This window comes from Dermacentor silvarum, chromosome 8 (assembly GCF_013339745.2).
Source record: "Dermacentor silvarum isolate Dsil-2018 chromosome 8, BIME_Dsil_1.4, whole genome shotgun sequence".
NCBI classification, from domain to species: domain Eukaryota; kingdom Metazoa; phylum Arthropoda; class Arachnida; order Ixodida; family Ixodidae; genus Dermacentor; species Dermacentor silvarum.
In genome coordinates this window covers 126,947,603-126,970,687 of record NC_051161.1, presented here as the reverse complement: position 1 = coordinate 126,970,687, position 23,085 = coordinate 126,947,603, and the positions used below count along the sequence as shown (strand labels likewise).

At 45.3% G+C, this 23,085-nt stretch overlaps 3 protein-coding genes and 1 long non-coding RNA gene across 8 annotated transcripts in view; 2 read left to right on the top strand and 2 right to left on the bottom strand.

The window, feature by feature from the left end:
- Positions 1–11,884, bottom strand: part of LOC119462402 (uncharacterized) — a 48,396-nt gene extending 36,512 nt beyond the window's left edge. Inside the window, exon 1 of one of the 2 annotated variants that reach the window (XM_049671880.1) lies at positions 10,598–11,884. In XM_049671880.1, coding sequence (XP_049527837.1) covers positions 10,598–11,765 — 1,168 coding nt within the window. In that variant the 5' untranslated portion in view covers positions 11,766–11,884. The remainder of the gene's footprint in view (positions 1–10,597) is intronic. The other variant, XM_049671877.1, reaches the window with a different exon arrangement.
- LOC119462401 (uncharacterized) overlaps positions 1–19,715 on the top strand; it is a 28,887-nt gene extending 9,172 nt beyond the window's left edge. Inside the window, exon 2 of the mRNA XM_049671876.1 lies at positions 18,101–19,715. Within this exon, the coding sequence (XP_049527833.1) occupies positions 18,101–19,647 (1,547 nt within the window). The 3' untranslated portion in view covers positions 19,648–19,715. The remainder of the gene's footprint in view (positions 1–18,100) is intronic.
- The window catches only part of LOC119461680 (fatty-acid amide hydrolase 2-A), a 111,578-nt gene that overhangs the window by 26,162 nt on the left and 62,331 nt on the right, over positions 1–23,085 (bottom strand). Inside the window, exon 9 of one of the 4 annotated variants that reach the window (XM_049671883.1) lies at positions 6,987–7,291. The exons of 2 other annotated variants lie outside the window; for them this stretch is intronic. The gene's annotated coding sequence lies outside the window, so the exon portion shown is untranslated. Of the gene's footprint in view, positions 1–6,986; positions 7,292–7,834; positions 8,691–23,085 lie in introns of those variants that run through there. One more of the 4 variants, XM_037723051.2, reaches the window with a different exon arrangement.
- Positions 1–23,085, top strand: part of LOC125947353 (uncharacterized) — a 58,097-nt gene that overhangs the window by 27,980 nt on the left and 7,032 nt on the right. The gene's annotated exons all lie outside the window — the stretch shown is intronic.

Genomic DNA, 23,085 nt, shown 5'->3' with positions numbered 1-23,085 from the left:
GCCGCGTCGAAGGTGCCGAGAAGCTTCAGGGCTTGTTTCCCGGGTCCGAAAAGTTCTTCGCCTCGCGGCTTATCGAGGACGGCTGGGCAGCCGGGAAACGTGCGCGGAACCACCGAGACGTCGGCTCCAGAGTCCACTTTGAAGACGAGAGGGTTCCCGTTGACACGCACCTCAACGTACCGCCCGTTGCGGGCCACCGCCGCGACGGAGTGGAGCTCGACGGATCCGAGGCGCTTCCCTGAGCGACATACCGCCGCGAAGTGGCCTCGCTTCTTGCAGTGGTTACAGACCGCTTTGGCCGCTGGACAGTCAGACCGTCGGTGAAACTCGTGACCGCAAAATCCGCATTGCCTACTTAGGCCTAGGCCGCATTTCAAAGCCTCGCCAGCTCTGTTGCTCGAGTGCGAACCGTCGGGTCGGTCACGTGACGCAAAGTCAGCAAAGTTGCCAGAGTCCCGTCTATTGCGTCGTCCGCGTGCACGCTGCGCGGGTTTACGCGAAGTCGCCGCGTCCACGTGAGCTGCCGTAAGCGGTTGCCCAGCGGTGAGGGACAGGCGTTGTCTTTCGCGTTCGGCGTCTTCGTGCTGACGAGCTTGCACGAGTGCGTCGTCCAGGGAAAGGCTCGGAGTGCGGCACAGCTTGTCTGAAAGGCGAGAATCCGCCAAACCCACGACGAAACGGTCGCGAACAAGACGCTCTTCAACGGCAGGTGACGGGTAGTTACACTTGCGTACCATGTTCCGAAGGGCCGTGAAGAAACTGTCGACGGTTTCGCCTGGCTCTTGCGTCCGCTTGTGGAACCGAGAGCTCTCGTACACCTCGTTTACGGGGTGCACGAAGTAGCTTGTGAGCCGCCGGGTGACTTCCGCGTAGGACTTGTACGCTTCTTCATCGGACATGAGAGAACTGAGGACAATGCGTGCACGGGGGCCCATACAGTAGAGGAGAGTCCTAACCCTCGTCTCGTCCGGGGCTGCGTGCATGCCGGTGGCGAAGGCATAGTCCTCAAATTGCCGTAACCAGGGCAGCCACTCGCCGACATCGTCGAAGGAGAACGGAGCGGGACTCCGGAGACTGGCGGCAGCGAGAGCAGGAACTAGAGCGTCTTTGTTAGCCATGGCAAGTCGCGGGAACCACGCATCCCACTTCTGACACCATGTGGTGGGAGGGTTCGAGCCGAGGCGGCCGAGGAGGCAGGCTGAAGCCCGAGGGCCGCGGAGTAAAGACACACGCTCCGAGTCCCCAGCAGAAGTGCCCCCATTTATTCACAACACAGCCTTTATATGCTACATCCTATAGAGGGCGCCTCATAATCGGCTTAGCACTCGCGCCCTCTACAATTACCTTTGTTTTTTTTTTTGTTTTTTTGCTGTTGCCATGTGTTGCATCTACATTTCACTAATGCAATAGATGGTCTCACCTCCACCCCCCCCCCCCCTTTTTTTAATTTTTGTATTGTGATTGAAAACCAATGTGATAGTAGTGACACTTGGTACTAACTGCACATTTAAAGCTTTTTTTTACTTGTTGCTGTTTTTGTCAGTTGTTTTTCTCAAGCACACTTTTACACACCAGCTATTGTGTTATCCCATTAGTGTTTTTATTTTTCGTCTGTGATCTGCAGATAAAAACTCATCACAATAGCGACTGTCATCGTCGTACATATTTACACTTTGAAACCTTGATTTAGGCAAGCATTGTTTTGTTGTTGACATCTCTCATGTACCTCTGCAGTTATTGTCATGTCCCATGATGATATCTCTGACAATAAATTACGCTCATTTGTGCACTAAAGCATTGAAGTAATGATTCGCATCAGTGTTTTAGACCAACTACACTGCCCAAGATAATGTTTGTATATTTAGTCAAAGTTGTCGCACGAATGATCGCTTTTTCCTGTGAAGCCAAGGCATAAGAACTACAGGGTGTTCACAGTACTCAGCGGCCCTCTATAGTGTTTGTTAGCTGGAAATAATGGTATGCATTCATTTGGTTGCAGACTGAAGTGACTGCATGTGATATTGAGGAGAATAGTCTGATGTGTGTATGAAGTTTACTTCGATGGATGTGCGAAGCTTAATTCCTCTTCTGGGTTAGAGTAAATTTTTATTCATTCTGACATGTCAACATTATCATGGCCATGATCTTTGCGATGTTTACAAGGATTCGTTGAAAAGCATTTCAGAATACATTTCTGCTGATGATCATGTAAAAAATACACTCGCAAGGCAGTAAACTCTGTTACAAAAGTGAGAATTTGCTTTGTTCTGCCTGCTACAATTTTGTAAGAATTAGGATTGCACATTTGGAAATATTTATCTAGTCTTTATTTACTTCTTCTTCATTTTTTTTTTCATGATATGCAACATCTGTGTTCACAATATGAACTGACTTTCTGCCCATGCAATCCTATGTATCACACTACTTGCTCGCATTAAGCTTGTGTACTATATTGTTCTTTATTTTAGTCTGTTTGGTTGCTCTCAGCAATTCATCAGTGCATGCTTAATATCTGGCCAGGAAAGGAAGTATGCAGCTTAGCGCTGTTGGTTCACACTGCATAATGGTGAGACATCTGGGGGGTATTCTGCAAGAGTCCACCTTGTGTGCTGTCCATTTCGGTCACCACTGATTGGCTGGAGCTGTACCAGCAAGGAGGAGACTGGTTTGGGTGCCTGCCTCCTTCTCACTCTGACCCCAGCCAAGCCAATCAGCACTTCAGCAGCTGCCGAAATAAATGGACAGTCCGCTAGGTCGACACTTCCAGAATATCCCCCCGCCACCCTAATCGTGTTATGCTAGCAGATATAGAGTGCCGCGGTTCTTTTCAAGCTAATATCTTCATTGGCCTTTCGACTGCACTCTTTTTCTCTGTCCGTGCTAGCTAAATTATGAATGGGAACTATCACTTGGGGACCAACTTTGCATTGCAAAAAAATAAGCATGACACAACATCGTAAAATTCAAGTCTAGCAGTTAAAGTTCAGTGCCTCATAATCAGATGGTGATTTTGGCATGTAAAACCCCATAATTAAATTAATCAGTCAATAAAAGATCTTGCAAGAAATTTCAACAAGTGACTGATATATGGGGCTTCGAAAAACATTAGTGGCAAGAGAAGCCTGAAAATACTTTGTGTCCGCTACAGAGTTTTACATTAGTAATGATTTAGTCTTCAAGTCTGGGTGCACCGTTAACACCATATCAATGAACTGTTTAACAGCTCACCCGAGCTTCCACACTTGAAAGAAAACAGGATAGCTTTCACCAACTAATAAGCAATACAATACTGTCACAAACTGGCAAGTTGGGCACATTGATAAAGTTGTATGCTGATGGATAAACAGGGCAAAGAAGGATGTGGACTCGGGGGAAAAAAAAAAAAACAATTCGAATCACCTGAAGTGGAGGCGTTGGCTGTTAATAATATTATGATGTGGTGGACCAACGTTGAGACCTTGCTGGTGCTAGGCTATTTATGTTGGATCGTCTGCTGACTCAAGTTATGAGAGCGCTTTTTGTATTTTAAGTATATTCACGAATCGAGCCCAAGACGTATTGCTTTATTTTATTGCAACCAAACAGTGAACCGTATGCACTTGCCAACACAATTCGTCTCGTAATAATTTAAATACCGTAACTGAGGCAGCAATAAACACAATAGCTGGATTTCTCGAAATTGAAACATTAGAACTCACTAAATATCACGTAAACACTTTTCCATATACCGTATAAAACCACTGCAGTATTGTTTTATGCATGGAAAAAATGCATCTACGTATTTAATACAATGGGCTGGAGCGCCGCGTTTATACTAATAAATGTGATCGCTAGAAAATTGACTTCAGCATATCGTGTCTTCTTAGACGACAGTAACAAATTCCCCATTCTGGCTTTGCCTACAGTGCTCAAAAGGGCATTGTATTCGCAATATATGATGATGATGATGATGATGATGATGATGATGATGATGATTTATTGGCATCCCCTTTGAAACGGGGTGGCGACAAATAGTCACCTAGCCTGCTTGATTTAATCAGCTATACTATACATGTTCTTTATCTAGCATTTTTGTATACCGCTCATTATTATTTTTCTTTTCCAACAATTTACCTTGTACCGCTGCCTATGATTTTAAGAGATCAGGTCGTATCCATCTTTTCCCTGCTTTTTTTCCACCAGTACTCTAATCGTCTCTTGCTGATCTCTACAGCTTATCTGTTTATGTTTCCTTCCACTTTAAACCCAAGCGCTTCTGGGAGTTGCACGTTACCGACGGTTCTCGCTGGGTGGATCCCGTCGCATTCCATTAGGATGTGCCGAGTGGTTTCTGGATCTCTTCTGCAGCATACACATGTCTCATCTAGTTCAGAATATTTGTTCCGATATGTTTTCGTCCCTAGGCAACCGGCTTGAGCCTCAAATAGCAAGGCACTACCCTGTGTGTTATAGTACAGATTTTCCCTTCTAATTTCTTTCTTCTCATTCTTGTAAATCTCCATTAATTGTCCTTTTTGTTTCCATTCTTTGCATCCAATTCACGGTCTCTATTTCTCTCACTTTCTTTCTGATGACCCCTGGTTGTATATTTACAGTTTCGATTATCCTGTACTTGGTTGCCAACTTCCTTGACCTCTTCCTCCATTCTGTGTCCACGCTTTTCATGTAGAGATACTTGTGCACTTTAGCCGCCCATTTATTTTCATCCGTGTTCCTGAGCCTTTCTTCAAAACTAATTTTGCTCTCTGCTTCTCTGACTTGAAAAGAGGCCCAACCCATGTCACCCTGCACGGCCTCATTTGTCGTATTACTGATCTTTGGTTAACTTCCAAACCCGCCAATATATCTGATTTTAAGCATATAATGGCATTTGCGAATGTTAGCGCTGGCACCATTACTCCTTTCTAGATTCCGTGCACCACCTCATACTTATTGTGGCCCCACAGTGCTCTGTGTTTCATTATTGCTGCATTCCACTTCCCCTTTATTTTCAGATTATCTTGGTGGTTCCTTGAGTAATTCTTTCCTTCGTTTATGTGTACGCCGAGGTACTTATATTGCTTCACTATGGGTATTACTTGCTGTTGAATTGACATTACAAAGTTACTCGTGTGTTCATTAAAGATCATAATTCCTGATTTCTCTAACCTAAACATAAGACCTAGATTTGTCGCTGCCAGTAGCGCACCCAGGATCTCTGCCAGGGGCGGGGGTTGACAGTTTGCCAATACTATCTAAACAGCACTAATTTCGATTTCGTCATGGGAAATTGTAAAAAAAATTCGCTTTTTATGAGTGTGCAGACGATTGCGCATCTTACATCTTATTTGCAGCACTCAAATGCGTAAGGAAAGAAAAGGAATTAAACAAAAGGGGGGGTTAAGTCGGCCTCAGGGGGGGGGGTTACAATCCCCGAATCCCCCCCCCTCCCCCCCGTGGGTGCGCCACTGGTCGCTGCATTCCCACAGATATTCGCAAGTATCTGTAGGAAATTGCAGCAGGCAGAACAAAGCAAATTCTCACTTTTGTAACAGAGTTTACTGCCTTGCGAGTGTATTTTTTTGCATGATCATCAGCAGTAATGTATTCTGAAATGCTTTTCAACGAATCCTTGTAAACATCGCAAAGATCATGGCCATGATAACGTTGACATGTCAGAATGAATAAAAATTTACTCTAACCCAGAAGAGGAATTAAGCTTCGCACATCCATCGAAGTGAACTTCATACACACATCAGACTATTCTCCTCAATATCACATGCAGTCACTTCAGTCTGCAACCAAATGAATGCATACCATTATTTCCAGCTAACAAACACTATAGAGGGCCGCTGAGTACTGTGAACACCCTGTAGTTCATATGCCTTGGCTTCACGGGAAAAAGTGATCATTCGTGCGACAACTTTGACTAAATATACAGACATTATCTTGGGCAGTGTAGTTGGTCGAAAACACTGCAGTGATGCGAATCATTACTTCAATGCTTTAGTGCACAAATGAGCGTAATTTATTGTCAGAGATATCATCATGGGACATGACAATAACTGCAGAGGTACATGAGAGATGTAAACAACAAAACAATGCTTGCCTAAGTCAAGGTTTCAAAGTGTAAATATGTACGACGATGACAGTCGCTATTGTGACGAGTTTTTATCTGCAGATCACAGACGAAAAATAAAAACACTAATGGGATAACACAATAGCTGGTGTGTAAAAGTATGCTTGAGAAAAACAACTGCCAAAAACAGCAACAAGTAACAAAAAGCATTAAATGTGGAGTTAGTACCAAGTGTCACTACTATCACATTGGTTTTCAATCACAATACAAAAATTAAAAAAGGGGGAGGGGAGCCCATCTGTTGCATTAATGAAACGTAGATGCAACACATGGCAACGGTAATGACATGACCCCATGAATCTTTCTAAAGGAGGCGCACCCAAATAACAAGAGGACATACAATAACAATGGAAACAAAAGCTGCAAACAAAGAAGCAACAAAAACAGCCAACAACAGCAACAAAAAAGATTCAGCAACAAAATGTGAATAACGTGAATAATGTGAAAAAAGCATGCAAGGTGCCAATGTGCTGCCGAGCAAACACCGGCTCGTAAAAAGAAAAATGAACGTAAATCGTCCCACTGAATAGAATGGGCAGAAAAACCGCGCACAAGGCAAAATGGCATTTTAAATTATTGCTTTGGAACACCCTGCACTGTCTTCATAGACTTTCTTCAAGGCAGGAAGTGGATCTGTCACACAATTGTCCTACCACCCTTCACTTAAGCCACACTCAACCTGTACATTTCCCCTATTCTCCCAAAGGCAAGGAGTGAAAGAGAGCGTTTAAAGGGTCTGCAGCATTACAAATGCAGGATAGTGAGCGCCATAAAAACAAAATCAATAGAGTTGGTTACCACGGCCACATACTGCGACAAATCGTTTTACCTAAAAAATACTAATTTTCTCAAGTCTTCACATGCCTGAAAACAACCAAATCTAATTAGTTTCCTTTTGTTCTTTGTAATGCTGCATTTGTAATAGAAATGAGTGAAAAGAATTCAGCAAAGCGAAATCAATGATAATCTTCCCAAGATGTGGTAAGGGCTTGCAAATGAAGAGCTCATCAAAGTATGACGTGTATCATCGTTATCGACACTTGCGACTTCAGCAACACCTGTGGCGTCATTGCAATTTCTGCATTGTGGCAATAAGAATGGATCACCAAAGGAACAAATTTGAAATATGACACCACCAGCTAGCTTTTCTCAGGAATTTACATTTGGCACGCACTAGGGTACCAAGATGCAAGCGTCTCAATAACTCGGCCCCCTAATAGGCTGCAACTTAACATTCCACATATCCTTCAATGTTGAACGTTGGCAACACTCAACTTGAGGTCACACTCGATGCAAGTGTTCCACGTAAGTTTTTCAGCTTCATGCTTTGATGCAAAGCCTCTGAAGGCTGCAAGGGCTGAAGACTTGCAGCCAAGAATGAGCTTTAGCCATTGACCAGCAGTACTTCCTATGTCCAGCTTGGCTAGCATAAAATCATCTGGTTTGAATGTTGGCTTTCAATTAGCGCTGGTTTAAAGTGAAGCGTAAAACAGTCTCAAAGTTAATGTGCTTAGTAGTGATTGAGTCCTTTTTAGAAGCTGCAAATGTGTCTTAGTCGTATGAATTGGGAGGAGTATGAGAATATAATTATTTCGTCCTGAAAGGGCACAAAAATGGTTCTGGAAGCATTTGCTAAATCAAGTCATGCTTGTGGTCCCGTCATATGAAGCTTGAAGCCTTGACGATAAAAAATGCCAGGTCCTGCTGTGTGGTCAGAATATAGTAGTATGACAATTCTTGGTGCTTCATGCCTTGGTTTACTAAAATTAAGTTCAGCTAAACTCACTTATGCTCTTGTGGGAGACTTATTCTCTTGATGGCATCTGTGCAAGGATTCACTCACAGGAAGAGAAGAAACGAAGAAGCAAAAAAAAAAATGCTTTCTCACAACCCGAGATGACAGCACAGATTGCAATTGCACGTTCATTGTAATGGTCACAAACACAAGCTTGGAATGCATTTATCAATTGTGTTTCATTTCCTGCCTTCGGAAAAGTTCACACATTTTTGTTGATGCCGAGTTTCCCAAGCTTACTCAGGAAATGTAACCCGAGGCAAAGTCCACGGAAGACCGAGATTACCAGTTGTACGAGGACGGAAAAAAGAAAACCAAAGCAGCAATGATTCGCTTGTTATGTTCTTTGGCATTGCATTTGAACCCCAATGTAATGCACCCAGATAAAGCAAATTATTCTCTTCATCAAGCACGCGAAACTTAGTGGCCTACACTCGTGTAGAATAACTCCCTCATAACGGACAGGGCATTGGATATATCGAACTCTGGCTATCCGATGCCAGGCGAGATGTCGCCTCGCTTGACTCTGCGGAATGCACTTTCTGCAATGGATGTGCTGTGCCAATACTGTGCAGACGTTTAAGGAATCGAAGTGCACCAAGTCTACACAATCCCGCACATCAAAAATGCCATTCTTATTGACACTGAAAAGCAGTTCGAGGCGCAGGCAAAAATTACTGCCAACTACGCCTACACCTGTAGTTTTGTCTTTACTAAATTGATGACTTCCTGACTTCTTTTCTCCTACAAAGGTAACAAATCCATATACAGTCAAACCTCGATATATGAACCTAGAATTAACAAAATTCGCGATATAACGACGTATTTTGCAGTGCATTCGCACAACTGATTCAGCTGTTCATTGCTTACTCTAAACTCCCAACGTTTGACGATAACTAATAACAGTGGTGGCAGGCAGTGTGACACTTGCATTAAGCAGTAAAATTTTGGGTTGCTCTTCCTGCTTCTAAAGACGACCTTGTGCCAAAATGTATATACAAGTTCAGGCCACTTGAAAATTTCAAAAAGCTTGTGTGGGCAAGAACGTAAGTCACATTACCTTCTTGAAACAAATGTGGGAAGGCCAAAAAGATCAAAAATGTCACAAGGAACTGGAAAACTTTACAAGTGACTTGGGAAAAGTACCAAACAGAAATGTTCTTGTAATATAACAAACAAACTGGTCACTGCAGTTCACACTCTACTTTTTCTGATGAAGTGAGAAAGCTTATAATGGAGTCACGAAATTTGAGTAAATTATCGGACTATGCTAGGCTGCTGCAACCTCCCAGCACTCTAAAACACTGCCTGCAAAAACCAACCTCTAGTGAGCAACTTAACCAGGTAGGCTAAGTTCATTTAGCAACTTAAATCACGCTTATTGCAAAAATATTCATTGGTGAACTAAACAAAATCAAAATGAAGATCTCATGTACGTCATCCCAGCTGCAGCAAACAAATGTTGCCGTTGCAGAACTAAAGTACAACTGTAAATAGGGTACAGCAGCTAAGAAAACAGTACGCAAGTGGTTTTTTCTCACATTTATTATGATTCTTGCATTCGGCATTAAGATTGGTGAGGATGAATGGGTTGTTGGCTTAAGCTTAATTGTTCACTTTGTGGTGAACCTTCTTCACCATCGCATTGGACACCTCGGGATCCAGCACTGGAAAGTCTGGTGGTTCTTGAGTGGCCAGCGACGACTGGGAACACTGCAGGAGGAACTCTCTAGTGTACATCTTGAGGCCTCTGTGAGTGCTGCAAGGTGGACCAGCAGCCTCTGACAAAGTTGATGACGGGAGCACTTGCTGGTCATCGGCACTTCTTTCAAACTCTGGGAAATTTGCAAATTCTTTGAGCTGCCTTTTCCCAGCTGTTTGGCCATTAGTACTCAATGTCTTGAAGGCAGCTGAAAGCATGTGCTCATTAGTATTACTTGAACACTGTGTTGCACTTCCAAGCCTCTCGAATTGCTTAGTCTGACTGGGACCATCTGCGTAGCCTAATGGCTTCAAGTTACCTGAAGGCACCTTCTGGTTTTCAGTGTTGTGTGAAAATTGCATCGAGCCTACAAGTCTCGCCAACTGTCTTGTTTGGCTGTGTGCTTCACTACTAGCCAATGCAGTCAAGCCAGCTGAGAGTAGTTGGCCATCATCCTCGTTTGAAAACTGTGATGGATTCAAAAGGCCCTTGAACTGATCAGGTTGGCCAGGTTCACTGGTAGTGCCCAACGTCTTGGAGCTAGTCAAAGGCATATGCTTGTTGTCAACACTTCTTGAAAACTGCATTGAGCTTCCGAGCCCATCAATTTGCTTTGTTTGCTCAGGTTTGTCATTACTGCCCCAAGCTTTGAAATCAGTTGGAAGCATGCACTGATTGTTGAATTCTTTAAGGCTTTCAAGTCCCTTGTATCGCGTGTTCTCAGAAGGTCCACTGGTATCTCCAAATCTCTCAAAACTGCCTTGTGCAGACTGTGTCTTCGTTGCATCGAGAGACTGCAAGGTGTCCCTCAGCGGCCAAACCACTGCATCTGTCACAAGTCTCAGTTCATCTTTTTCGTAAGCTTCGCCATGTGAGCTGTCCACCTGGCTCTTCTGAAAACTACTGTTTTCAACAGTTTGCCCCTGCACATGCACTGCATCTGTGTGCAGTCCAGGCACTGTATGTTTGTTCGATGGCTCACCTGACCCAGAGAGCATGCTAGACAAATCTTGGTTTGCAATGTTAAATGTGTCTGCTGTTGTTCCGGAAAAGAAGCTCCGTAGTACACATGTGGAGATATTCACAATAGTCCCATTTGTCCCACTGATCTGGATGAGATCCTTGCCAACAGTGATGGTCTCTACACATGTCTTAGCGTCAGCCAGAGCAGGAGCAGTCTTCTGATACATATTAAGATAGTCAGTGGTTGTCCCATTGGCCCACTTTCCATCCTGCATTGGAGGCCCACTGTATTGAGTGATGTCCTCAGAAATTACATTAGCCATTTCCACAACACCTTCAGTCTGGACTTGTGTACTTGCATTAGCATTTTGAACCACCTCTTCGTTTCTTAAAAAGTGCTGCCATGTAGCCTTGGCTGGCATATCGGAGGTTCCTGACAGCTTATGCATTTGTTCGTCTTGCATTTTAGGGCTCTCTTTCCAGATGCTATGGTTTTGAAAAGTAGCCTCACCTTTTAGGGGGCCTTGATATGAGACACTTTGTGGGTTGGCAGAATTTTCGGGGTTCTTGGTCTCTTGAGAGGCCCACGGCAATATCGGCGCTGCCGCAGGCTTGGTTCCCGCCTTGACAGTTTCCATTTGTGAACGCTGCTCCTGTTGCTGCTTCTGCTGGAACTCGCGGGCCAGTTTCACTGCATAAGCGTCGTCGTACACGATGGAATCAAACCCGAGCTCTTCAAACTTGCGACAATAATACTCCGTTGCCTCCTCATCGCTCTGCCAGCCCATGGCACGCAGTTCAATCAGTTCGAGGAGCATCAAGCGGCTGAAAGCGTCGAGTTTGTCGTCACGGGAAGCGTTGCGCAGGGTGATGAAGTGTGTGTCCAACTGGTCTTCGAATAATGGTTCCATGGCAGCACCCTTGACTTTCAGAAGGCGACAGACCTGTTCTAGTTCAGTATCGTTGTGGTTCCCATTGTCGAGGGAAGCACAAAGTGACTCCATCTGACTGAGCAAGAATTCATCGGCTGAGGCGCTCATTACAACGTCGATCGGCGAGGTCATGTCCTCGGCAGGACTGAGCAGAGGCGTCAAAAACCTGTCAGGATCGGACCCTGGCGGCTCTGCTGGACGTAGAGGACGTGGCCTCTCGAGTTTATGTACATATTTCGTGTTTTTAACTGACATCTAGCTCTCCTGAACAAATACCTTTGGGGCGATAAGAATGTGCGTTCCGTGGGACTTTCCAGGCGTTCCAATAGTACGCAGGCCGTGTCAGCGTCGTAGCCAAAGCATGGCCAAAGGTCAAGGACAAAGGCGCAAGATGATGATTATAAGGCGTAGACGAAGAAATTAGGTAACAGTACAATAGCGCGGCACGCACGAAATGGTCTTTTGCTTCGGAAACGCACAGCGCGCGCTGCAAGGGTAATTATAGACCGCCCACCGAAAGCGGCGTTTTTTTTTTTTTTTTTTTTTTTGCGCTCAAGTGGTAATTTTCGTTACTCTCGCGTTATCTTCCCTTGTCTGTACGTCATTTCCTATCAATAAAGCCACGTGATCATTACGTGATCACGGGCAAGAACGCGTGTTTCCGCGGGCGCGTCTCAGTGGGCGCTATTCGATATTACTTATTACATATAGGCGCTGTATCATATGACAAAGGCATTTTAATAATAGCTAGAATTTATATATATTTAATTAACAGTTATAGCTTGACGTTTATTACTGTCCGCAAGTAAACGCGAGTGCGTGTGTGCACAACGCTTAACCGGCAGCGGAAGACGCTGTTAGCGCCCTACGGCAGTGGCGTAACCAGAATGTTTTTTTTTTCTTTTTTTTTTTCGGAAATGGAGGCGGCGTGCACTTGATCGCTACCGGGGGCTGCACTCTAAAAAAAGTTTACACCCTTTGGGTCGTATCTTGTCCCCAAACGACACAGCATTCTCGGCAAGCGCCGAGTTTTCAACAAAGGAAACGCAAGCAAGGCAGATGATTATTGTTTGGGCACAAGATACGACCCAAAGGGTGTAAACTATTTTTAGAGTGTGGGCCGTCCGCATCCTAACACCATACAGAAATTTCAGGAAGAGGGGGAGGCGTGCACGCGTGCCTGGTCATAGCCTATGACCAGGCACGCCACCAGGCCTGGTGTGCCACCCGCTGGCTATATAGCACGCCAATGCGTCGGTCGTTTCGCAGCCAAGCTGACAGCGCATCGGTAGCGTTTGTGGGAGACGTACGTGCTTGGGAAAAATTGCGAAAACAATGCATAATGCGTGGTACTGCGCTCGCACCAAGATCACGCTTAGAAACGGACACCGAAGTCGGGAGAAGAGGCCAGGAAAAAAAAAAAAAATGAGACGCTTAAGCTTTCAAAGATCCCGTAGTACTTCTCACGCTTCCCGGCAACTGCAGCTTATGTAGACGTAATGTTTACCGGGAATCGCGGGCGGCGAACGCTATGCACGAAGGCGAGTTTTCTTTTTCCCGCCGGCCGGCTGGCACCGCGGATGCCGCGTTACGATTGGTAGAAAGCATGGGGCGCGCGGCGCGGTGGGATTGCTAACGAGTTTTCGCTCGCGGTGCGCTCAACGCTCTCGGCGCCGTGCCCACACTGCGTAACGGGGCCCTAAAGCTTTATTACAAACAGGAATAAGCTTCCCTTTATGGAGGAGAGAAATCATCTCCGGCGGAAAAATGCAGAACAGTGTTACGAACTTACGATAATGATAAGATATGAGTGGCCTTGGAAGTAGCAACGCGACGATGCGATACGGCGCAAATATCAGTGTGCAGCGAGCGTTTGCGCACGCCGGATGGTAAACAAAAAAAGCCTTTTGCCCTCGCCTTGTCGGTTGCGGCAACTTAAGACGCAGCAGCATGCCATCACGACGAAGTTCTTGCCCTAACAGTTTGATCCGTTTGTGCGTACAGCACTTTCGTCGCACAGGCCGAGAATGGCAGTCGGAGTGCGCTGGAAAGAAAAAAAATACAAAAGCACGACGCGAACTTCACGTGACACGGATGGCCAATGGGGGAGCGGAGGAGGCTGGGGCGACAGGAGGCGGCTAAGAGAGGGCGAGGAGGAAGCGCCCGGGTGAGCGCGGTGGCGGCAAGATCTAAGAATGGCGCTACTTTTATAAATATAGGGGCTTTAAGTGGCCTATGTTTTTAGCGCCATCTTAATGTCATTGCTAGTTTTGATTAATCAAAAACAGCAATGACATAGAACTATAGTGGTTCAGAAAAAACTATCGAACTATATTTTATCGAACTATATAGTATATGAAAAAAAAGAACTGTAGTTCTTTAGAAAGTTCTCCCCAGTCTCATCTAGTACTATACATTGCCGACAGTGTGTCTGCGAGTCTGCGTTACAAAACACGTCACTTCTTTTTCACCATGGGGACCAGTATGGTCTACGGAGATAATTGAAGTTTCTTGTAGTCAGAGGCAGGGATCGTAAACAGTTTTGGGTGTGGGTGGGGGCTGTTAGTTTTGTTATCACAGTAGTGTTGATATGTCTCATTGTTAGTTAATTGACCCCTAATTGTGAGCCTGCAATGAGCAATGCTATAGTTTATGAATTAGCTTTCTCGTGGCTTTCTTGGCTTCCGTATTTTCTTTCCATCTTTTTCTTTTTTTCCCACTTATGCATGACATTGCTAGGATACGGCATGCATGTGTATTATACCTACGTGCTTGTAAATAAACATTGGTTTGTATTAATACAGTGTGAGCAATCGCAGCACTTGGTTCTTTGCAGGAACTTTCTCGCTACATAGCCTGCTATATAGAATATTAGCCTAGAGTCACTTTTCTTTTCCCTGTAGCAGCGCAGCGGTGCTCGATGTCGCAGGCGCTGAGCACCTCATGTGCGGCTTGCAAATTTCCAATGACGAGGAGCTCATCGGCGTATGCTTTTCGGTGTACGGAATTGCTCATTAACGTCGCCCATACTGAGCAAGCTACTGAGCAGCCCGGGGCGAACATTTCCGCTGTCTTTCAAACAAATTGAAAGCCTGAAGCCCGACTTGCAGTTCGGAGCGAAGCAGTAAGTCTCCTTGGTGGTCTTCTTTGGTGGAGCAATGTCGCCGCTAATCGCGCCGGTTATTTTTCCGACCTGGAACATTTCACATCGCTTAGGAACATGCAAACAGTAACAGACGCGGAGCTCTTCACCTTTGAAACTGACACGAACAGACGACATACAACTATTCCAATACGGGCTTTATTTATTATTATTATTATTATTATTATTATTATTATTATTATTATTATTATTATTATTATTTTGCTCGCCGCCAGCCCCCTAGCTGTAGCAGACGAATCGCGCTGCGGAACCGTTCTACTGACCGCAGCGCCAATTTTGCGTCATGACGCGGAGAAGCGGTAAACTACGCTCCAGACGCGTCGGTTGGCACACCTACCCATCTAGCCACCGTAGTTCTATGTCATTGCTGTTTTATTGCGATAGCAATTATGTGGACACTTCAACCGGATTTCTGCCGTCGGCGTCGTCGTCGCCGTGAGGTTCCGTATAGATAAAATCTTCGCCACGCGCCGTATGCCCGAGCGGAAGCGTGCGGGGACGCGCGCTGTCACGGAGAGCGAACGCACTCAATCTCCCACGCGCAAGCAAGGAAGCGGGAAGCCAGTGCCGTAGGGAGCGGGGGGGGGGGGGGGGGGGGGGGCACTTTTACTCTGCCAACAACCGCGCTCGTCGCTCGCCCGCACCGTCTCTTATCTCCACACGGCTCTGACCTTTGTATGCGCTGTGCATTCGCCGCTCAGTTTCCGTTGAAGCGATAGACCGCACGTACCTTCGCCCGCTGTGGCTTGCTGCCAGCGTTTTCACAGTCGTTGTCTGCAGTCATTCAGTGTAATCTATTCATGTTTGTTTGTGCGCGCTCACACCACGCTTGTTCATTCAGTTAGTAATAGTCGGGCCACATTTTCCAACGCACGCTACACATGCAATACTGCCCGGATCGGCAGTGCAGCGCTACAGGTGTGTCCCTTCGCACGCGCGGCCCACGGGAAGCGCTTCTCATCAACACCACCGTTTCACAGGCGCCTTCTCGTGGTCATCGAGTCTCTCTTTATGTCGGTCTACTTACGCCGCAGCACACCTGCTTACTTAATCAGCTCATGTTTACTACAATTCATATTGGTACCAAAGCCGCTCACCTAACTTCGTATGACATTGCTGTGTTGCTATCGCATTCATTGCTTCGCCCTTACGGCGAAACTGTGACATTTTTTTTTTTTTTGATTAATCAAAACTAGCAATGACATTAAGACGCGCTAAAAACATAGGCCACTCATATCTTATCATTATCGTAACACGTACTGTTCTTCATTTTTTCGCGGGAGATGATTTCCCTCCTCCATGCATATTATTGAAGGGAAGTTTATTCCTGTGAGGGCGTTGAGCGCGCCGTGAGCGAAAACTCGTTAGCAATCCCAGCGCGCCGCGCGCACCATGCTTTCTACCAATCGTAACGCGGCATCAGCGGTGCCAGCCGGCCGGCGGGAAAAAGAAAACTCGCCTTCGTGCATAGCGTTCGCCGCCAGCGTTTCCCGGTAAACATTACGTCTACATAAGCTGCAGTTGCCGGGAAGCGTGAGTAGTACTACGGGATCTTTGAAAGCTTAAGCGTCTCATTTTTTTTTTTTTCCTGGCCTCTTCTCCCCATTTCGGTGTCCGTTTCTAACCGTGATCTTGGTGCAAGCGCAGTACCGCACATTATGCATTGTTTTCGCAATTTTTCCCAAGCACGTACGTACGTCTCCCACAAACGCTACCGATGCGCTGTCAGCTTGGCTGCGAAACGATCGACGCAGTGGCGTACTATATAGCCAGCGGGTGGCACACCAGGCCTGGTGGCGTGCCTGGTCATAGGCTATGACCAGGCACGTGCACGCCTCCCCCTCTTCCTGAAATTTCTGTATGGTGTTAGGATGCGGACGGCCCACACTCTAAAAATAGTTTACACCCTTTGGGTCGTATCTTGTGCCCAAACAATGATGATCTGCCTTGCTTGCGTTTCCTTTGTTGAAAGCTCGACGCTTGCCGAGAATGCTGTGTCGTTTGGGGACAAGATACGACCCAAAGGGTGTAAACTTTTTTTAGAGTGCAGCCCCCTGTAGCGATCAAGTGCACGCCGCCTCCATTTCCGAAAAAAAAAAAAAAAAAAAAAAAAAAACATTCTGGTTACGCCACTGCCGTAGGGCGCTAACAGCGTCTTCCGCTGCCGGTTAAGCGTTGTGCACACACGCACTCGCGTTTACTTGCGGACAGTAATAAGCGTCAAGCTATAACTGTTAACTAAATATATATAAATTCTAGCTATTATTAAAATGCCTTTGTCATATGATACAGCGCCTATATCTAATAAATTATATCGAATAGCGCCCACTAAGACGCGCCCGCGGACACACGCGTTCTTGCCCGTGATCACGTAATGACCACGTGGCTTTATTGAAAGGAAATGACGTACAGACAAGGGAAGATAACGCGAGAGTAACGAAAATTACCACTTGAGCGCAAAAAAAAAAAAAAAAAAAAAAACGCCGCTTTCGGTGGGCGGTCTATAATTACCCTTGCAGCGCGCGCTGTGCGTTTCCGAAGCAAAAGACCATTTCGTGCGTGCCGCGCTATTGTACTGTTACCTAATTTCTTCGTCTACGCCTTATCATCATCATCTTGCGCCTTTGTCCTTGACCTTTGGCCATGCTTTGGCTACGACGCTGACACGGCTTGCGTACTATTGGAACGCCTGGAAAGTCCCACGGAACGCACATTCTTATCGCCCCAAAGGTATTTGTTCAGGAGAGCTAGGTGTCAGTTAAAAACACGAAATATGTACATAAACTCGAGAGGCCACGTCCTCTACGTCCAGCAGAGCTCCCAGCGTCCGATCCTGACAGGTCTTTGACGCCTCTTCTCAGTCCTGCCGAGGACATGACCTCGCCGATCGATGTTGTAATGAGCGCCTCAGCCGACGAATTCTTGCTCAGTCAGATGTAGTCACTTTGTGCTTCCCTCGACAATGGGAACCACAACGATACTGAACTAGAACAGGTCTGTCGCCTTCTGAAAGTCAAGGGTGCTGCCATGGAACCATTATTCGAAGACCAGTTGGACACACACTTCATCACCCTGCGCAACGCTTCCCGTGAGGACAAACTCGACGCTTTTAGCCGCTTGATGCTCCTAGAACTGATTGAACTGTGTGCCATGGGCTGGCAGAGCGATGAGGAGGCAACGGAGTATTATTGCCGCAAGCTTGAAGAGCTCGGGATTGATTCCGTCGTGTACGACGACGGCTTATGCAGTGAAACTGGCCCGCGAGTTCCAGCAGAAGCAGCAACAGGAGCAGCGTTCACAAATGGAAACTGTCAAGACGGGAACCAAGCCTGCGGCAATGCCGATCTTGCCATGGGCCTCTCAAGACATGAAGAATCCCGAAATTCTGCCAACCCACAAAGTGTCTCATATCAAGGACCCCTAAAAGGTGCGGCTACTTTTCAAAACCATAGCATCTGGAAAGAGAGCCCTAATCTGCAAGACGAACAAATGCATAAGCGGTCAGGAACCTCCGATATGCCAGCCAAGGCTACATGGCAGCACTTTTTAAGAAACGAAGAGGTGGTTCAAAATGCTAATGCAAGTACACAAGTCCAGACTGAAGGTGTTGTGGAAATGGCTAAAGTAATTTCTGAGGACATCACTCAGTACAGTGGGCCTCCAATGCAGAATGGAAAGTGGGCCAATGGGACAACCAATGACTATCTTAATATGTATCAGAAGACTGCTCCTGCTGAGGCTGATGGCGACGCTAAGACATGTGTAGAGACCATCACTGTTGGCAAGGATCTCATCCAGATCAGTGGAACAAACGGCACTATTGTTGATATCTCCACATGTGTACTACGGAGCTTCTTTTCCGGAACAACAGCAGACACATTTAACCTTGCAAACCAAGATTTGTCTAGCATGCTCTCTGGGTCAGGTGAGCCATCGAACAAACCTACAGTGCCTTGGCTGCACACAGATGCAGTGCATGTGCAGGGGCAAACTTTTGAAAACAGTAGTTTTCAGAAGAGCCAGTTGGACAGCTCACATGGCGAAGCTTACGAAAAAGATGAACTGAGACTTGTGACAGATGCAGTGGCTTGGCCGCTGAGGAACACCTTGCAGTCTGTCGATGCAACGAAGACACAGTCTGCACAAGGCAGTTTTGAGAGATTTGGAGATACCAGTGGACCTTCTGAGAATACGCGATACAAGGAACTTGAAAGCCTTACAGAATTCAACAATCAGTGCATGCTTCCAACTGACTTCAAAGCTTGGGGCAGTAATGACAAACCTGAACAAACCAAGCAAATCGATAGGCTCGGAAGCTCAATGCAGTTTTCAAGAAGTGTTGACAACAAGCATATGCCTTCGACTAGCTCCAAGACGTTGGGCACTACCAGTGAACCTGGCCAACCTGATCAGTTCAAGGGCCTTTTGAATCCATCACAGTTTTCAAACGAGGATGATGGCCAACTACTCTCAGCTGGCTTGACTGCATTGGCTAGTAGTGAGGCACGCAGCCAAACAAGACAGTTGGCGAGACTTGTAGGCTCGATGCAATTTTCGTGCAACACTGAAAACCAGAAGGTGCCTTCAGGTAACTTGAAGCCATTAGGCTACACAGATGGTCCCAGTCAGACTAAGCAATTCGAGGGGCTTGGAAGTGCAACACAGTGTTCAAGCAATACTAATGAGCACATGCTTTCAGCTGCCTTCAAGACATTGAGTACTAATGGCCAAACAACTGGGAAAAGGCAGCTCAAAGGATTTGCAAATTTCCCAGAGTTTGAAAGACGTGCCGATGACCAGCAAGTGCTCCTGTCATCAACTTTGTCAGAGGCTGCTGGTCCACCTTGCAGCACTCACAGAGGCCTCAAGATGTACACTAGAGAGTTCCTCCTGCAGTGTTCCCAGTCGTCGCTGGCCACTCAAGAACCACCGGACTTTCCAGTGCTGGATCCCGAGGTGTCAATGCGATGTTGAAGAAGGTTCACCACAAAGTGAACAATTAAGCTTAAACCAACAACCCATTCATCCTCACCAATCTTAATGCCGAATGCAAGAGTGATACTATAAATGTGAGAAAAAACCACTTGCGTACTGTTTTCTTTGCTGCTGTAGCCGTTTTACAGTTGTACATTAGTTCTGCAACGGAAACATTTGTTTGCTACAACTGGGATAACTACTGTACATGAGATGTGCATTTTGATTTTGTTTAGTTCACCAATGAATATTTTTGCAATAAGAGTGATTTAAGTTGCTAAATGAATTTAGCCTACCTGGTTAATTAAATTGCTCACTAGAGGTTGGTTTTTGCAGGCAGTGTTTTAGAGTGCTGGGAGGTTGCAGCAGCCTAGCATAGTCCGACAATTTACTCAAATTTCGTGACTCCATTACAAACTTTCTCATTTCATCACAAAAAGTAGAGTGCGAACTGCAGTGACCAGTTTGTTTGTTATATTACAAGAACATTTCTGTTTGGTATTTTTCCCAAGTCACTTGTAAAATTTTCCAGTTCCTTGTGACATTTTTGATCTTGTTGGCCTTCCCACATTTGTTTCAAGAAAGTAATGTGACTTACGTTCTTGCCCACACAAGCTTTTTGAAATTTTCAAGTGGCCTGAACTTGTATATACATTTTGGCACAAGGTCGTCTTTAGAAGCAGGAAGAGCAACCCAAAATTTAACTGCTTAATGCAAGTGTCGCACTGCCTGCCAGCACTGTTATTAGTTATCGTCAAACGTTGGGAGTTTAGAGTAAGCAATGAACAGCTGAATCAGTTGTGCGAATGCACTGCAAAATACGACGTTATATCGCGAATTTTGTTAATTCTAGGTTCATATATCGAGGTTTGACTGTATATGGATTTGTTACCTTTGTAGGAGAAAAGAAGTCAGGAAGTCATCAATTTAGTAAAGACAAAACTACAGGTGTAGGCGTAGTTGGCAGTAATTTTTGCCTGCGCCTCGAACTGCTTTTCAGTGTCAATAAGAATGGCATTTTTGATGTGCGGGATTGTGTAGACTTGGTGCACTTCGATTCCTTAAACGTCTGCACAGTATTGGCACAGCACATTCATTGCAGAAAGTGCATTCCGCAGAGTCAAGCGAGGCGATGTCTCGCCTGGCATCGGATAGCCAGAGTTCGATATATCCAATGCCCTGTCCGTTATGAGGGAGTTATTCTACACGAGTGTAGGCCACTAAGTTTCGCGTGCTTGATGAAGAGAATAATTCGCTTTATCTGGGTGCATTACATTGGGGTTCAAATGCAATGCCAAAGAACATAACAAGCGAATCATTGCTGCTTTGGTTTTCTTTTTTCCGTCCTCGTACAACTGGTAATCTCGGTCTTTCCGTGGACTTTGCCTCGGGTTACATTTCCTGAGTAAGCTTGGGAAACTCGGCATCGACAAAAATGTGTGAACTTTTCCGAAGGCAGGAAATGAAACACAATTGATAAATGCATTCCAAGCTTGTGTTTGTGACCATTACAATGAACGTGCAATTGCAATCTGTGCTGTCATCTCGGGTTGTGAGAAAGCATTTTTTTTTTTGCTTCTTCGTTTCTTCTCTTCCTGTGAGTGAATCCTTGCACAGATGCCATCAAGAGAATAAGTCTCCCACAAGAGCATAAGTGAGTTTAGCTGAACTTAATTTTAGTAAACCAAGGCATGAAGCAGCAAGAATTGTCATACTACTATATTCTGACCACACAGCAGGACCTGGCATTTTTTTATCGTCAAGGCTTCAAGCTTCATATGACGGGACCACAAGCATGACTTGATTTAGCAAATGCTTCCAGAACCATTTTTGTGCCCTTTCAGGACGAAATAACTATATTCTCATACTCCTCCCAATTCATACGACTAAGACACATTTGCAGCTTCTAAAAAGGACTCAATCACTACTAAGCACATTAACTTTGAGACTGTTTTACGCTTCACTTTAAACCAGCGCTAATTGAAAGCCAACATTCAAACCAGATGATTTTATGCTAGCCAAGCTGGACATAGGAAGTACTGCTGGTCAATGGCTAAAGCTCATTCTTGGCTGCAAGTCTTCAGCCCTTGCAGCCTTCAGAGGCTTTGCATCAAAGCTTGAAGCTGAAAAACTTACGTGGAACACTCGCATTGAGTGTGACCTCAAGTTGAGTGTTGCCAACGTTCAACATTGAAGGATATGTGGAATGTTAAGTTGCAGCCTATTAGGAGGCCAAGTTGTTGAGACGCTTGCATCTTGGTACCCTAGTGCGTGCCAAACGTAAATTCCTGAGAAAAACTAGCTGGTGGTGTCATATTTCAAATTTGTTCCTTTGGTGATCCATTCTTATTGCCACAATGCAGAAATTGCAATGACGCCACAGGTGTTGCTGAAGTCGCAAGTGTCGATAACGATGATACACGTCATACTTTGATGAGCTCTTCATTTGCAAGCCCTTACCACATCTTGGGAAGATTATCATTGATTTCGCTTTGCTGAATTCTTTGCACTCATTTTTATTACAAATGCAGCATTACAAAGAACAAAAGGAAGCTAATTAGATTTGGTTGTTATCAGGCATGTGAAGACTTGCGAAAATTACCATTTTTTAGCTTGTTGAAGTGGTAAAAACGATTTGTCGCGGTATGTGGCCGTGGGAACCAACTCTCTCGATTTTGTTTTTATGGCGCTCATTATCCTGCATTTGTAATGCTGCATTTGTAATAAAAATGAGTGCAAAGAATTCAGCAAAGCGAAATCAATGATAATCTTCCCAAGATGTGGTAAGGGCTTGCAAATGAAGAGCTCATCAAAGTATGACGTGCATTGTTGTTATCGACACTTGCGACTTCAGCAAGTGCATGCAGCCTGTCTTGTTTTTTCACAGCTGTTCACCAACTAGGTCTTGTTGACTTGTGGAACAAAGGGTGCCATGCCAACAGTTGGAACATTATACTGTGCCACGTGCAGTAAACACTCGTAACGAAATCAGTTTATTCAAAATAACTCTTAAGTTTTATGTGGTCCTGATTGCAATGCACACATTTTCAGCCAGATTACTTGAAGCAAAAATGCACCAGACTTTGCCTAGTGTAAAGTGCAAAGTGGGTAATCCAGACAGGAATACAGCATGTAGACGATGGCCCTTTGTTTTTACTTGCTATCAATGTGGAGAGGCTTATAGCTCCCTAAAGGCAACTCTGCCACATGGCTTCTCGTGACTTGATATCGGATGATGTCGACAGCTGCTCGCAAGCATCAGTAGAATGTCGCAACTGTCATGTTTATTACTATTGAGCCCAGCTTTGTTTTCATATTTAACGAGCTTCCGCACCGTGAAAGTGCGCTTTCAGCATTACTGTGAATCTTTAGGGTCTGTGCTTTTAACAAAATACCGCTTACGACAAACCAATTTCCTGTCTCAGTGACTGCATTATA